At 42.4% G+C, this 14859-nt stretch overlaps 2 protein-coding genes across 4 annotated transcripts in view; one reads left to right on the forward strand and one right to left on the reverse strand.

Moving 5' to 3' along the window:
- Positions 1-293: 293 nt before the first annotated feature.
- On the reverse strand, positions 294-13691 carry LOC110486984 (cytosolic 5'-nucleotidase 3). 2 transcript variants are annotated; one of them, XM_036945730.1, is made up of 9 exons: positions 13031-13691; positions 3209-3307; positions 3004-3073; positions 2848-2894; positions 2673-2758; positions 2508-2597; positions 2042-2204; positions 1658-1858; positions 294-1486 (listed from the first exon to the last, which is right to left on the reverse strand). In XM_036945730.1, the coding sequence occupies exons 1-9, from the start codon at positions 13166-13168 to the stop codon at positions 1385-1387; spliced, it is 996 nt and encodes a 331-aa protein (XP_036801625.1). In that variant the 5' UTR covers positions 13169-13691; the 3' UTR covers positions 294-1384. The 2 variants fall into 2 exon arrangements, with proteins under 2 accessions (XP_036801625.1, XP_036801626.1); XM_036945731.1 differs by lacking the exon at positions 13031-13691 and adding an exon at positions 4737-4893.
- The window catches only part of LOC110486995 (autophagy protein 5), a 34541-nt gene continuing 32004 nt past the window's right edge, over positions 12323-14859 (forward strand). The window contains exon 1 of one of the 2 annotated variants that reach the window (XM_036945732.1): positions 12323-12457. The gene's annotated coding sequence lies outside the window, so the exon portion shown is untranslated. The remainder of the gene's footprint in view (positions 12458-14859) is intronic. The other variant, XM_036945733.1, reaches the window with a different exon arrangement.

The following is a 14859-nucleotide window of genomic DNA, read 5'->3' on the forward strand; positions in this document are numbered from 1 at the left end:
GCACGTTTAAAACGCTAACATTTTAAATATAAAACGTCAAACATGTGCAAGACAAAACTGAGAAACTTAAGGGGGGGGGGGGGGGGGGGGGGGGGGGGGGGGGGGGGAGAGATAAGCATTTCCAAGCTTGAGGTAGAACCACAAAATAAAATGGTCAATGGGTGTAGATAAAAGGCCAAGTCAAACAAAATGAATCTTATTGAATGTCGCTGATCCACAGACCAAGGTGCTTTATTTACCCAGTGGTGTTCTCTTGTAATATACTGCCTATTGATTAGGCTACTTTTCCTGTGTAATGACTTCTTTGGTAGCACTTTATTTGACACTATATCATTCATAAAGTCAGTTACATTAACAGTAATACCCCATAACTAACTTATGAAAATCTTTAGCACCACTAGTTACTACTATTATCGCAACTGTCATTCACAATTTTGTTTAATTTCTTGATTCAATTTTTATTTTATTTTTTTACCTTTATTTAACTAGGCAAGACAGTTAAGAACAAATTCTTATTTACAATGACAGCCTAGGAACAGTGGGTTAACTGCCTTGTTCAGGGGCAGAACAAAATTTATTGATATAAGCACCATAAGGTATCTTATAACTCATGCAGTATATTTAAATGGCACATCAAATGTGCAGTGTTAGTACTCTAGTAAAATAAAGTGCTACTTTCTAGTGTGGCTACAGTAGCAAAGTCCCCATGTGAAAAAACTGATAGAGATGCAGACATGGCTTTTCTTGTGCAAGACAGAATCCATTACTGCATCCATAAAACCACTGATAACATTCACACCAATGTCTGAGTATGGTTCACCCGTAGACAGGTTCACGTTATTTTTTCAGACCTACATTGATTCCTGTAGCCAAGCTGTTGCACAACGCAAGGTGACGTAGTGTGGTGAAATGCATGCTAGGACTGTTCCAAAGACGTCGCTGTGTTCTTGTGTGGATGCTCGGTTTATGACTTGCAAGCTGATACAAGCATTACAATATCAAAAATATGAACAATTACACGCAAATTATAAAAAATATTTAGTTAGCATTTTTTGGGGGGTTGCTATTACTTTTTAGTTATGGGGTGGAGTACATCGACAAGGTTGCAGACAGACAAAGACTGAGGCTGTGTACTTTAAAATAGTTCATTGAGAGGAGAATAAATGTCTTCATAAAGAGGGGAAGGGAACATCCAGTACCCAACCATGACCCTATGGTTGGTGGCAGAGGTGGGATCCAAGGAGGGGTGCCCATGGAGCTAGTGTATGTCGAGGCTGTGAGTCAGTGGCGGGGGGCCAGTAACGTCCGTCTGGGGGTTCAGAGGTCGGTTCATTTTCCATGGGTTTGGGGGAAGTGTGTCAGTATGATGTGGAGAGGGGATGAGTTATAGGATCTTCTGAAGGATGGAATTGGGCACTTCTAGAGTCTCGTCCTTTACCAAGACGATGTCATAAGAGTCCAGATATTTCTCCAAACGCTCCTCCACCTGCCAGGGAAGAGAGAAGAGTTACGATGCACATTGGCACAGACAGCACATAACCTCATACTTTTCATATAAGTCACATCGTCAGACTATTCATATGCAGTAATTTAGCTGGTGATGGGAGCAGATAGAGTTGAAGACTGGCGATGGGGGGAGGGGAGGGTTTGCGGGCACCTTGTCATTGAGGAAGCCGATCTTGAGGATGTTCTCCACGTTGGGCACGCCGTCAGCCATGTTGAGGTCACCTAACGAGTCTCCCAGCAGCACGATGTTACAGTTGTCCTTCACCTGTTTGAAGTACTCCGTGTTGCGCAGGGCGCCGTCGTGCTTGTTGAACACATGGATCAGCTCTCCCTTGAAGCCCTTCAGCTCGCCCTGAGAGAAGAAAAATACTTGAGTTTAAATGGAACGGAGCGAACTGATGCAACTGCAATGCAATGCATACACCCAGGTAGAACCATACCTTTTTTAAATCAGGTTTATCAACACTCGGAAACTCAGGCCTATCCTCAGCATGTACCAAGCTCTCCTCGAGGGACAGGGGGGGGGGGGACTTACATTCTCATCGAAGTCCATGAAGTTGGACACCACCTTGACGTTGGGGTGGTAGACCCCCGCCTGGTGGATGATCTCCTCCAGGACGTCTCCCAGACCCGCTGAGAAGATGAACACGGGCACGTTGTGCTGCTGGAGACGGTCAAAGAACGGCTCATAACCCTCCCTGTGGGACAGACATGTAAGCATTAGAACCACTCATATCCCTCCCTGTGGGACAGACATGTAAGCATTAGAACCACTCATAACCCTCCCTGTGGGACAGACATGTAAGCATTAGAACCACTCATATCCCTCCCTGTGGGACAGACATCCAGCTTATATGAACGAAAATTATTCACAGGCAGAAATAAACATTTCGTAGAGCTCGTGTTTATGAAGCGGCAATAACGGCCACTCTGGCTCAACATGTGTCCTGAGCGGCTTTCTGTAGGTTAAATTAATTCACATTATTTTTATCAGGTCTTACCTCAGGCAGGCGTCTGAGTCTCTCACCACCTCCGAGAGTTTGTCCTTCTGTAGCCTCTGCTCCACCAGTAATGTGTGGGACTTAAAGTACCTGTCAACACACACACATTGGGCCTTAGCGAGAGCAACGGTATGCATGTGCACACGTGTCCATGCGTCTACTCACCATTCTACCATAAATGGATACTTCTCCTCCATCGTTAGATGGGGGTCGATCTCTATGGGGTAATATGTGTTCTTAAGCTCCAGTAACTAAAAGACAGACAGAAAATCAATTAGCATTAACACATGCTTTCGTGACACCTACAAATACTATTAAGCAATAGTAACATCAAACAAACCTTCATCCTACAATCTTCGGTGACAAGCTTGCAGTTGTCAATGATATCTATGTGGAAAGGAGGACTTTGGTCAGATGGATAGGCCAGAGACAGTCACAGGCAGGTAACTTATTTAGAATCCCAGTGAATGTTGAGCTGGTTTTATGTTGTACTTACTATGACACGTGGGGCAGCGTTTGCCGTTGACTGCGAACCGGCTTAACGTCATGTCAAAGTCAGTGATGACCTGAAAACAAACCGGGAGAGCCATGGAGGGGAGTCAGTGATAACTCTGGTCATCATACTGTCACCACAGGGTGTCACTGTTCAGCGAATACGAACAGCCCATTTCTCTTTGCACACCCTTCCCCTCCTACTGTACCTGTAGTTTGGAGGCGCCACCCTTGATCATGTCACAGATGATCTGCTCCACCCGCTCTGGATCCCTCATGTGGACCGTGTTCTTCTCAAACTCTGGCATCTGAGAGATGGAGAGGGCGAAAGACACAGAAAGAGATCATTAAGCATGCTTCTAATATGCACTACTACAAGTAGCATGTAACACCCATCACTGAATCGATAAAATCATTTTAAATCAATCATTGAAAAGAATGAGGAGGACTCAATAATAAAATAAAGTGCTGAGGTTAACTTGAGTTGGGCCTATGGTTAGTATTTGGTGGGGTGCGGGTCGAATTTAAAAGAGCACTGTCATTTTTTGGGGCCAATGTAAGAGGAGCCAGGAGTAGACTAACTGGATATCACAACACCCCTCGTGCCCCAGCCCCCATCTCCCCAGGGCCATAGCAGTGGAACAGCTGATGTTATGGATCCTTCTTCCGTACATAACTGACCACCACCCAAACAAGCCCCAGGCCAGGAAGGAGGAGACCTGAACCACAAACAACTTACAGGGCTGCAGACACCAATATTTTCTATTGAATCTTAGCTACTTGACTTGGTGGTCTAACTACAATATTAGGCTAATGATCAGGCAACGAATTAGGTTCAGGTGGAGAAATGAGAGAGCGATCTATAGCGCAGTTGAAGCCCTGTTGACATGTCAGGGCAGGAATGTAGCAAACCATAAATACAACCTTCAGCTGGTGTGTGTGTGCGCGCACCCTTTTCTCCCCTTGAGTGTATTTTTAAGGTTGCTAATAAAACCTTGACTGAAAGGTGGGTGGAGCTGGAAAAGATCAGGGGTGTAAACTAGATACCTGGGTATTCCTTCACCAGACTGTGTTTGAGTATCAAAATAGCCCACACCCCATCAACAAACAACTTTGTGCACACACACACCCATCAGTGGTATGCAATAGTGTACCAAGACTGTCCTGTGGTATCAGTGGACGTTATGACTGGGATGTAGGTTAAAGTCAGGAACCCCTTCACCCCCCTTCTTTACAACCCTCTCACACCACTTAAATGTAATACACTGGATCCATGTAACAGAACACCCTCTCCTTTGGTACATTTGAGTTGTTTACGCAATGTCATGCGCCGTAATGTCTTTAAGAAATACACTGTTCCAGATGCATAGGCTACATTGACAACATTCTTCCATTTTAAAAAACACTTAGACCACACCTATGTAACTCATTCTTGAATATTAGGTATAAACTTAGTGGGAAGGGAGAGCAGAATCCACACACACGTGTCGAGCCAAATACCAGTCATACCTATTTACAACTATCAACTATTAACACACTGTCCTCTAATGATATTTAACAGTATAGACTCCATAACAATCCATGAATTCCCATCTTCCATGCATTCAGTTCATCCTTTCTCCAACTCTAAACACAAACATAAATAACACGTGTAGCCTAGTCATTGTCTGACCCTCCAGAGCAATTTGTAGCTGGTGCTAACAGCAGGGCTCAGACCAACAGCACACACATACTTACCTTTTCCTCTGGTCTTGCACAAAACAAGTGAAGGGAGTGAAGAAAAGGTTCTCTGTCAGCAGAGGGCTTATATAGGCAACGCAACAGAGGGGGCGTCACCCAAAATAGATTAGACTAGATAATCCCTCCCCTTTGTAAGAGGCCAGTGACGCACTGACACGCAAATGAACAACTCACACACCACTTCAATTTACGTCATAAACACAGGACACACAAAGATTAAATTAACATGTCTTAACACACCCACACAGAGAAGGCAAGTAGATGAGGGGACATGGAATCGCCCCGTGGCAGTAGTTTACCTTTGACCCCTCAGCTTTTAATAGAGGTACTGTAACTGGAATCCATTACGATCACATGATGCAACAGAAACAGCCCTCCCACTTGTCTGGATTATTGCCAGGCCAGGGACGAAACCCTGCGGTGCATTTCTCCACCAACACTGAGCACAAACATTTCAAGACCCCTACCCTGTCCCACATGTTTGTGTGTGCGTGGCTATGGAATACCCAGGGTCAAAGGGTCATGGTTCATCAAATCTGCTCTCCGCCAATGAGAAGCCACCTGAGTTTTTCCCCCTGTAGGTGATATGCCGCGTTCACACACTAGTCGGAACTGACATTTCTGACTTGCCAATCAGGCCTAACTCAGGTAGAGTTCTAATCACGTCTCACCAAAATAAGACTACACACACACACACCTATCCAATCAACATTGATCAAATAACTAGACAACGGAATGGCTGGCCAATCATATTCAGGTCTGCATTTCCACTACCATGGTGACTGTTGAGTTTCTGACACTGGTATCATATGTAGGTGATAAATCCAACCTCTCTCCACCCAAGTCTTGGGAGCAAAAGGTCTAAAATAGAGACACTTATGCAGTTGTCTTTTTTATAAGACGTTTAAAACAACAAGGATATACAAAAACAAGTTCCACCCACCCAATCTAAAAGGTTCCCCCCCCCCCCCCATAAATAGGCTAGGCCTACATTTTCAACAATCATTGGAAAAACTGTCAAACATCAGGTGTTGAAAGGGAGTCCATTGGCGATTCTGCCTCACCCGTAGAAAGAATAAAATACATTGGGATAACACAATTTAAAACCCATTGTCAGTTTGTAACTTTTTCTACATCCGTGAAAGTGCTGGCTCAACATTCCTTTCTACAGTGGAGGGCGTCTCGTTCTCACCCCCAGCCTTGTTCACCAAAGTCAAAGGTTATAGAGGACACAGCTGGAGCAGAGTACGAGAGTTGGAGTTCATTTATAGTAGTCTGTATTCAGACTACTATCAGCCACCGGGCAACAGAGTGGAAGAGGTGCTTTGAGGCATTTCCATTTACCTGTGCATTTGTGACAGAATTATGCCTACACAAATATGGGGAAGAGAAGTTATCTTGGGTGAATCAGTCAATGTAAGAATCTACTGAACATTTCTGCAACAAATGTAAATAAAGACCTACTATGTGGAACAAGGGCAGAAGAGAAAAAAAATACATTAACAAGGGCTGTGAGGGCATGCTGCTGACAACATTTTAGTTCAAGAGTTTTGACTGAGCCAAAATGTTGACTTTGCCAGGCAGGCTTGGACACTCATTTCCCTAGAACAGCGTTCTGATAAGCTGCGTGTGCTGCTCTGTGATTAAAGTAGGGCTGTGGTTGGGCCCCATGTAGTTTGGCAAAGTATCATCCAGATTGCCACAGAACATTTCATGATAGCTTAATAACATTCTCATTAGAATGCATTTCTCTTAAAACTTGCAGTGCCCACTGAAAAACCTAAAATAGTATTGGCTCTGGGGTGGAGTAGAAATGGTCCTATTAGGTCTTACCCCTTGAAAGAAAGTATGTAAGAGAAACAGAGATCCGCTTGGCCCTATACGCCATGCCTCATAAATATGAATAGGTAGACAGTAAAGTGGACAGTGTCTGCTGTAAGAGCTCTTCAGCTAACAGTATCACCACAGCACAGGCACACGGACAGTCCGCTCTGTCGTAGATAAACTCCCTCTCCGCAAAGGAGGAAGGCTGTAACTCTGTTGCCCCTGGATAAGCCTGCCGTGTCACAGGAGAAGTCAGAGAGAACTGGAGGTCGACCGATTAATTGGAATGGCCGATTAATTAGGGCCGATTTCAAGTTTTCATAACAATCGGAAATCGTTATTTGTGGACGCCAATTTACAACTCTATTTAACGAGGCAAGTCAGTTAAGAACACATTCTTATTTTCAATGACAGCCTAGGAACAGTGGGTTAACTGCCTTGTTCAGGGGCAGAACGACAGATTTTTACCTTGTCAGCTCGGGGGATCCAATCTTGCAACCTTACAGTTAACTAGTCCAATGCGCTAACCACCTGCCTCTCATTGCACTCCACGAGGAGACTGCCTGATACGCAAATGCAGTAAGAAGCCATAGTAAGTTGCTAGCTAGCATTACATTTATCTTATTAAAAACCAGCAATCATAATCACTAGTTATAACTACACATGGTTGATGATATTACTAGTTCATCTAGCGTGTCCTGTGTTGCATATAATCAATGCCGTGCTCATTCGCGAATAAGGACTGTCGTTGCTCCAACGTGTACCTAACCATAAACATCAATGCCTTTCTTAAAATCAATACACAGAAGTATATATTTTTAAACCTGCATATTTAGCTAAAAGAAAGGTTAGTTAGCAAGCAATATTAACCAGGTGAAATTGTGTCACTTCTCTTGCGTTCATTGCACCAGAGTCAGGGTATATGCAACAGTTTGGGCCGCCTGGCTCATTGCAAACTAATTTGCCAGAATTTTACGTAATTATGACATAACATTGAAGGTTGTGCAATGTAACAGCAATATTTAGACTTAGGGATGCTAACAGCGTTTCAAACGTCCCTCGCTCTGAGACTTGGAGTAGTTGTTCCCCTTGCTCTGCAAGGGCCGCAGCTTTTGTGGAGCGATGGGCAACGCTGCTTCGAGGGTGGCTGTTGTCGATGTGTTGCTGGTTCGAGCCCAGGTAGGGGGGAGGAGAGGGACGGAAGCTATACTGTTACACTGGCAATACTAAAGTGCCTATAAGAACATCCAATAGTCAAAGGTATATGAAATACAAATCATATAGAGAGAAATAGTCCTATAATAACTACAACCTAAAACTTCTTACCTAGGAATATTGAAGACTCACGTTAAAAGGAACCACCAGCTTTCATATGTTCTCATGTTCTGAGCAAGGAACTGAAACATTAGCTTTCTTACATAGCACATATTGCACTTTTACTTTCTTCTCCAACACATTGTTTTTGCATTATTTAAATCAAATTGAACATGTTTCATTATTTACTTGAGGCTAAATTGATTTTATTGATGTATTATATTAAGTTAAAATAAGTGTTCATTCAGTATTGTTGTAATTGTCATTATTACCAATAATTGGTATCGGCGTTGAAAAATCATAATCGGTCGACCTCTAGAGAGAACATTTGTGACCTCAGCCAAACAAGGTCACCTATCCAGCAATATACACCTGTACTCTATTGTGTCGGTCACCCCTCCTTGGACTATTTAAGCCTAGACTTTGTTGAGCGACTTAACCCCATTGTAGTGGCGATTCCCTATGAAAAGCCACTGGCACAGGAGAGAGCTGTCCATAACACGTCCACAAAAAAAAATCAGCTTGGGTGAAGTTCCCATTCACTGCACATACAGTATAAAATGTAAATAGCTCCACTACACATATTCCTATACAAATAGGTGCAGAGAGATGCAATTCTATAAGCTGTATCTGTGATACGGTAAGAACTGTATGCGCTCTCCTCTCACCTGTGCCCCCCCCCATAAAACACACACACACACAACCAGTAACCCTCAACATATAGTGCCCTCTAGTGTACAAAACAAGTCAAAATAACTCTTGACAGACAACACATTCACAACACAAACAGGCCAAAACGGCTCCTACACATTGTTTAGGCCTAACCATAATGTAAAGACACTGGGTCTATGCTGGAGTCAAAGTAATACTTTGAAAATAATACTAAAAGCGTTGTAGTAGTACGATCATGAAAGAACATTTTGGGGAATCTTAAACACACCATAACACTAGAACATAGTGTAACAATATTTTTCTAAAATAGCAACATAGATCAAAAGATGTCCAAAAGGAAGTAAAACAGTTCAGCACTGAGTAAGACTGTCTATTGCCAATCTCCCCATGGAGAAAGTGGAGTGAACATGTTTATTTGCTTGAGAGCAAGCATGAAGCACTACAAATGTTCTTGCCTGCAATCTAGTGGCCAATGATGAATACATGCGACCATTTCAATCCCAAACACAAACATGTAGTAGATGCCTATCATTGACCAACAGGACACCACAGTTGGCTGGGACATCAGGCAACACGCCTGCTACAACTGGATACTGTGGAGTGGCTGTGTGTTTTTGTAACAGTTGATGTCTTTCCCATGCTGGGGACACTGTAATAATCCCGAGTGGTGCAGTGGTCTAAGGCACTGCAACACAGCGCAAGAGGTGTCACTACAGTTCCTGGTTCAAATCCAGGCTGATTCACATCCGGCCGTGATTGGGAGTTCCATAGGGCAGCGCACAATTGGACCAGCGTCTTCTGAGTTTGGCCGGGGTATGCTGTCATTGTAAATAAGAATTTGTTCTTAACCGATGTTACGGATACAGGTGTTCTTTTCTCTCCTTCTCCCCTCACAGGTGAAAATCATCAGTCACCAATCAAGCATCAATCAGAAGACACACCTCCTCCTGTTTCCTACCCAATCACAGTTCCTTTCCCTTGGTTTAAAAACCCTGTCAGTTGTTTGCTCTTGAGCTCAATCTCTTAGGGGTGTTTTTGAATACTTTATTTCTTTCCTTGGGTCCGGTCCAGCTCAGCCCCCCCCCCCCCCCCCCCCCCCCCCATCCCATTACTGTGTGTTTACTAATAAACCCTGAGTTTGACGGTAGATTTCAGTTGTCCTGGTTATTTTGTTCACACTTTTTTACTTTGTCACTACTATAAATTGCATGAGTTATGTTACGGGTCTCATTACCATCCCCCCTTGACTTGCCTATTTTTTTTAAATGTCATTTCACCTTTAACCAGGTAGGCTAGTTGAGAACAAGTTCTCATTTGCAATTGCGACCTGGCCAAGGTAAAGCAAGGCAGTTTGACACATACAGAGTTAAATAAAACAACAAAAACAGAGCGCAAAGCTTGCCTAAAAATAACCCCAGTCAGAAAGCAGGGAATAGAGCAGCCAGCACATCATTCCTGGAAGAAGTTTAGTGTGAATGAATGGGTCAACACTAGAGGTCGAACGATTTAATTAGGGCCGATTTTAAAGTTTTCATAATCGGAAATCGGTATTTATTGGCAGCGATTTGCCTTTTTTTTTTTTACACCTTTATTTAATCTTTATTTAACTAGGCAAGTTAGTTAACACATTTTTATTTTCAATGACTGTCTAGGAACAGTGGGTTAACTGCCTTGTTCAGGGGCAGAACGACAGACAGCAGCAGCTCTTCGTTGTGCGTCAAGCATTGCGCTGTTTATGACTTCAAGCCTATCAACTCCCGAGATGAGGCTTGTGTAACCAAAGTGAAATGGCTAGCTAGTTAGCATGCGCTAATTGTCATTGTGTTGCTGGTTCGAGCCCAGGGAGGAGCAAGGAGAGGGACGGAAGCTATACTGTTACACTGGCAATACTAAAGTGCCTATAAGAACATCCAATAGTCAAAGGTTAATGAAATACAAATGGTATAGAGAAAAATAGTCCTATAATAACTACAACCTAAAACTTCTTACCTGGGAATATTGAAGACTCATGTTAAAAAGAACCACCAGCTTTCATATGTTCTCATGTTCTGAGCAAGGAACTGAAACGTTAGCTTTCTTACATGGCAAATATTGCACTTTTACTTTCTTCTCCAACACTTTGTTTTTGCATTATTTAAACCAAATTGAACATGTTTCATTATTTACTTGAGGCTAAATGGATTTTATTGATGTATTATATTAAGTTAAAATAAGTGTTCATTCAGTATTGTTGTAATTGTCATTATTACAAATAAATACATTTTAAAAATCGTCCGATTAATCGGTATCGGCATTTATGGTCCTCCAATAATCGGTATCAGCATTGAAAAATCATTATTGGTCGACCTCTAGTCAACACGCTAAGTTTAATGGAGGTCTGAGATAGAGGTCACCCTCCCTGCCGTCTATAAAACAATGCTAACTTGTCTTGTGCACCGGTTAGTGATGTGTCTGGCTGCCTGTGAGGTACAACTGCCTTTCACTATATCAAACAATGATTCTGCAACATTTCACAGACACAATTGGCACTGTGATAGTTTGAATTATTACATGCAATACAACAATTGTTGTACACAGTGTCTAAAAATAACTGAACAATAAGATGTAGCAATCCTCACTATATGAGCCATGTCACAATTCACATCAAGTGGGCTAACCCTATTGGTGCGCTGCCTTTCACACCAGTGACCCTGGTTCACTTCCCTGCCCCGCAGTTTGCTACTGGCGTCAGAAGTGGGATGGCGGCCGTGAGGCAATCGAAGCACACTGCCCGGACATGTGAGGGGGCTGAGAAGTCAAAGCACGGGGACATGCCTTCCTGTTCTAAGGGGGTAGCATTGCTTGCTACATGGCCACGTTACAATTCCCACCAAATGGGTTAATCTGATTGGGGAGATGCATAGGGTGTTTGCCATTCACTGAAATACATTTGTCATCCGATCCAGATAGTCACTCTAAATCTAACCTAGGCTGAGACCCAACAGCCACACATAATGCTAACAAAACCTCAGTTGTACCCCTTGATGGTAGGTTGTCTAAACATCAGTCAAAGAAGTTGCTGTAAAAAGACAAGTCTCTATAAACCAGAATGTTGAATACAATGAGATTTAAAGCTGCAATATGTAACTTTCTGGGTGACTTGATCTGCAATATGTAACTTTCTGGGTGACTTGATCAAATGTTATAGATCTGTCACTCATTGAAAGCAAGTCTAAGAAACTGTAGATATGTTCTATGTGTACCATTTGTATGCTTCCTGTTCTTAAATGTTGCATATTTTTGTACACCAGCTTCAAATACTATATTTTTGGTTATGGAAAAAAATTCACAGCAGTTTAGATGGTACAATGATTCTCTACACAATACTTGCTTGTTTTGTCACAAACTGAAATTAGGTATACTATTAGAATTTTGGTAACCAGAAAATGGCAACGCGATTTCTGCATAGTGCATCTTTAAATATGGTAAATCTTTAAAAAGTACTTTACTGGTTGTCCGTGCTGTTTGTCCTTTAGGCGGTAGGAAGTGGAGATAGGGCTAACCACAGGAAAGTGTTATTTACCAAACTTTTTGCAGCGCCTTTAGGCTATTTTACTTGTATTTTCCATCTCCTGATGCACAATATGTAAACAATTACGGAATTTAACCGAACTGCCAATCAAAGCCCATTCCCTCGCAATTAGCTGGGAGTGGTGGTGAAATTTGCCATCTGATTTCGTGGTACAATGTTTGAACTGTGCTTAGGTTAAACGCGGCCGTTGACATGTTGTGCAAGTTATGTCAATTGTGCAAGTCAATTGTTTCAGCATTGAAAATACAAACCGACATACAGTCAGGTTAATGGCACTACTCTGGATATGTTGTCTCAGATTACCTTCTACATAAGGACAGAAATCAGTGGACAACAGGTAAAGTACTTTCAAATGAAGTTTATTCAACAGTCTGACATGTGATAGGACTGATCACAAAAAGTGAGCCTTTGTTAGAGACGAGAGATTTGTCTGCCACTGTCGGATTCGTAGAGACTAGATGGTAGGCTAAATGTCCTAATATTGAGAATGGACCTTAGAGAATCACAAGATGTAACTAGCAATGATGCTTGAGGACAAGCAATGTGAAAAGTAAAGCTCACACCTGACCTGTAACTCCGTATTTTGACATACCAGTTGAACTTCTTTGATAAGACACTCATTTGGCTTCAAAACTTGTTTATTTTGGACAGGGGGCTCGAGAGTAGAGCAGAAGGGACTTTGCAACCCATTGAACCAACATTATTTCAACATTGTACCACGAAATCAGCTGGTAAATTTCACCACCTGACAAACAGCGTCAGTTTAATGTCATGTCCCGATTTTGGACAGCTTTTCGTGACACCACCATAGCTACCTAGCAGATAATGACCTCTAAACCACCCTTGTTATTTCTAGGAACATCCGCGACTGCGCAATACACACATGAACAGCACGCGCGAGCCCACTCACCATCTCGATGATCTTCGTTTTCTTTCCCGCTCTCTTCTTCTTGGCGAACATGTACTGGGCGAGAACCACACCACCGAACAGGGCACATACACTGGCACTGGCCGCGGCACCGACTTTTACTACGGCAGTCTTGTCCATGGTTGTGCCGCTCCTAACAAACAGCCCTAGTCCTTCCTTATGTCAACATGTTCCCTCCCTCGAGTCGATTGTCCGCGGAGGCTGTAACTGACTACGCACCCTCCTGCCACTACCACTGGGGGTGAAAGCGGGGGGGATGATGTGCATTTATACCAACATTTTTTTTATCATCCAGGGGTATTTAACCAAACGTACCCAACTATTTGATGTAATTGTGTTGGTAACGCATAGAGTAAAATGCTATAATTAAGAAATGTATACACACTCAGTTTCAGTATTATTGGTTTCGAATTAGTATGAACCACGTCCATGGAAACGAGCCCCAACAAAACAGATGTTTGCAACGAAGTAATAAGAATGCATTACGTTAGTCATTACAATTAATTATATTAGTCATTACTATAGCCCAATAATATGATAGGGTGTCTGCCTGTATTTCGCAATATTTTAGTCTGCATTTCAGATAGTCTGCAGAAAAATATGTACCTCCATGACCAATTATGCACATTTTACACAAAGACTAATCAATTACAATAATAATTGCCCCCATCTGCTGCCAAATTGACCACATTACCGAGCGCGTGCTAGACAGCAGGATAATCTCAATTGTATCCTCCTCGCGTCCTCCCTCTTCTCAAAACCCATTGGAAGACAGAGGGGAAGGACCTCTGGTTTGTCCTCATCCAATGGGGTTTGAGGAGGCGAGGAAAGAGGGCGAGTTGAATATGCAATAGATATTCTTCCTGTAACGATAGCAAGCTCTTGATTTGAAGAGTCAAGGTGTCAACATGTTTGATACGTTACTATAATTTGGAAACGGTTTAAATACTAGCCATATCTATAACCAGGTTTCAATCCAACCATTCTATGTGGATAAATTAACTGCCTCATGAAAAAAGTCACGACCGGGTTTATGGAAATAGGATATGCCGGTACAATTGAATCAATGCCGACAATTTGTTCGTTCGAATTTGTGGTACTGTGTTTAAAAATGAATTATGTGAGAAATTGGGGTGGAAATCTCTATGCGCAAATATTGATATACTAACGTAATGTTCACATCGAAGTAAACTTGGGAGTCACGCGATGATATGTTGTGTGGTCCCACTACGACTCGGGAAACCATGCAGTTTCTAAAGCTACAGATGAAAATGATTCATTTCACATGGTGGTGAAAGTGCATGTGATGAGCTTGATGCGCCTATCCAATGCATATTGAGGGGCTTATTCTGGTGATATAATGACCGATGTGGCTGCCGTTTGACAAATAAAAATATCACTTTTAACCATAATCTCATGTAGGTAGCCTACCCGTAACTGTTGGAGCAGCTGGCTAAAGCGCACGTGCCAAGCCCAGTGTGCACATTTGCTATTTAACGCAACAGTTTTGACAAAACCATTAATGTAATTGAAACGCATTTAACTTGTATTTTTCATTCGGACATGGACATTTTACAATAAACGTTATGTCCACCACGACATCACGCACACAGGCTTTATCCGCAATAAATCCGTTTAATGAAAACATCTCTGGTGGGAAAATGCTTATTTTATGCAGATTTTAGAATATTCGCATGAAAATCTGTCAGAAATTGGATGGAAACCTACCTTGTGACTAAAAATACGTTTTTTACAACCGATCGATTGTAGCTCTCAGATTGTAAAACGTCTTCTCTTAGTCATAGATATGG

Source organism: Oncorhynchus mykiss, chromosome 2 (genome assembly GCF_013265735.2).
Source record: "Oncorhynchus mykiss isolate Arlee chromosome 2, USDA_OmykA_1.1, whole genome shotgun sequence".
In the NCBI taxonomy this organism is placed as follows: domain Eukaryota; kingdom Metazoa; phylum Chordata; class Actinopteri; order Salmoniformes; family Salmonidae; genus Oncorhynchus; species Oncorhynchus mykiss.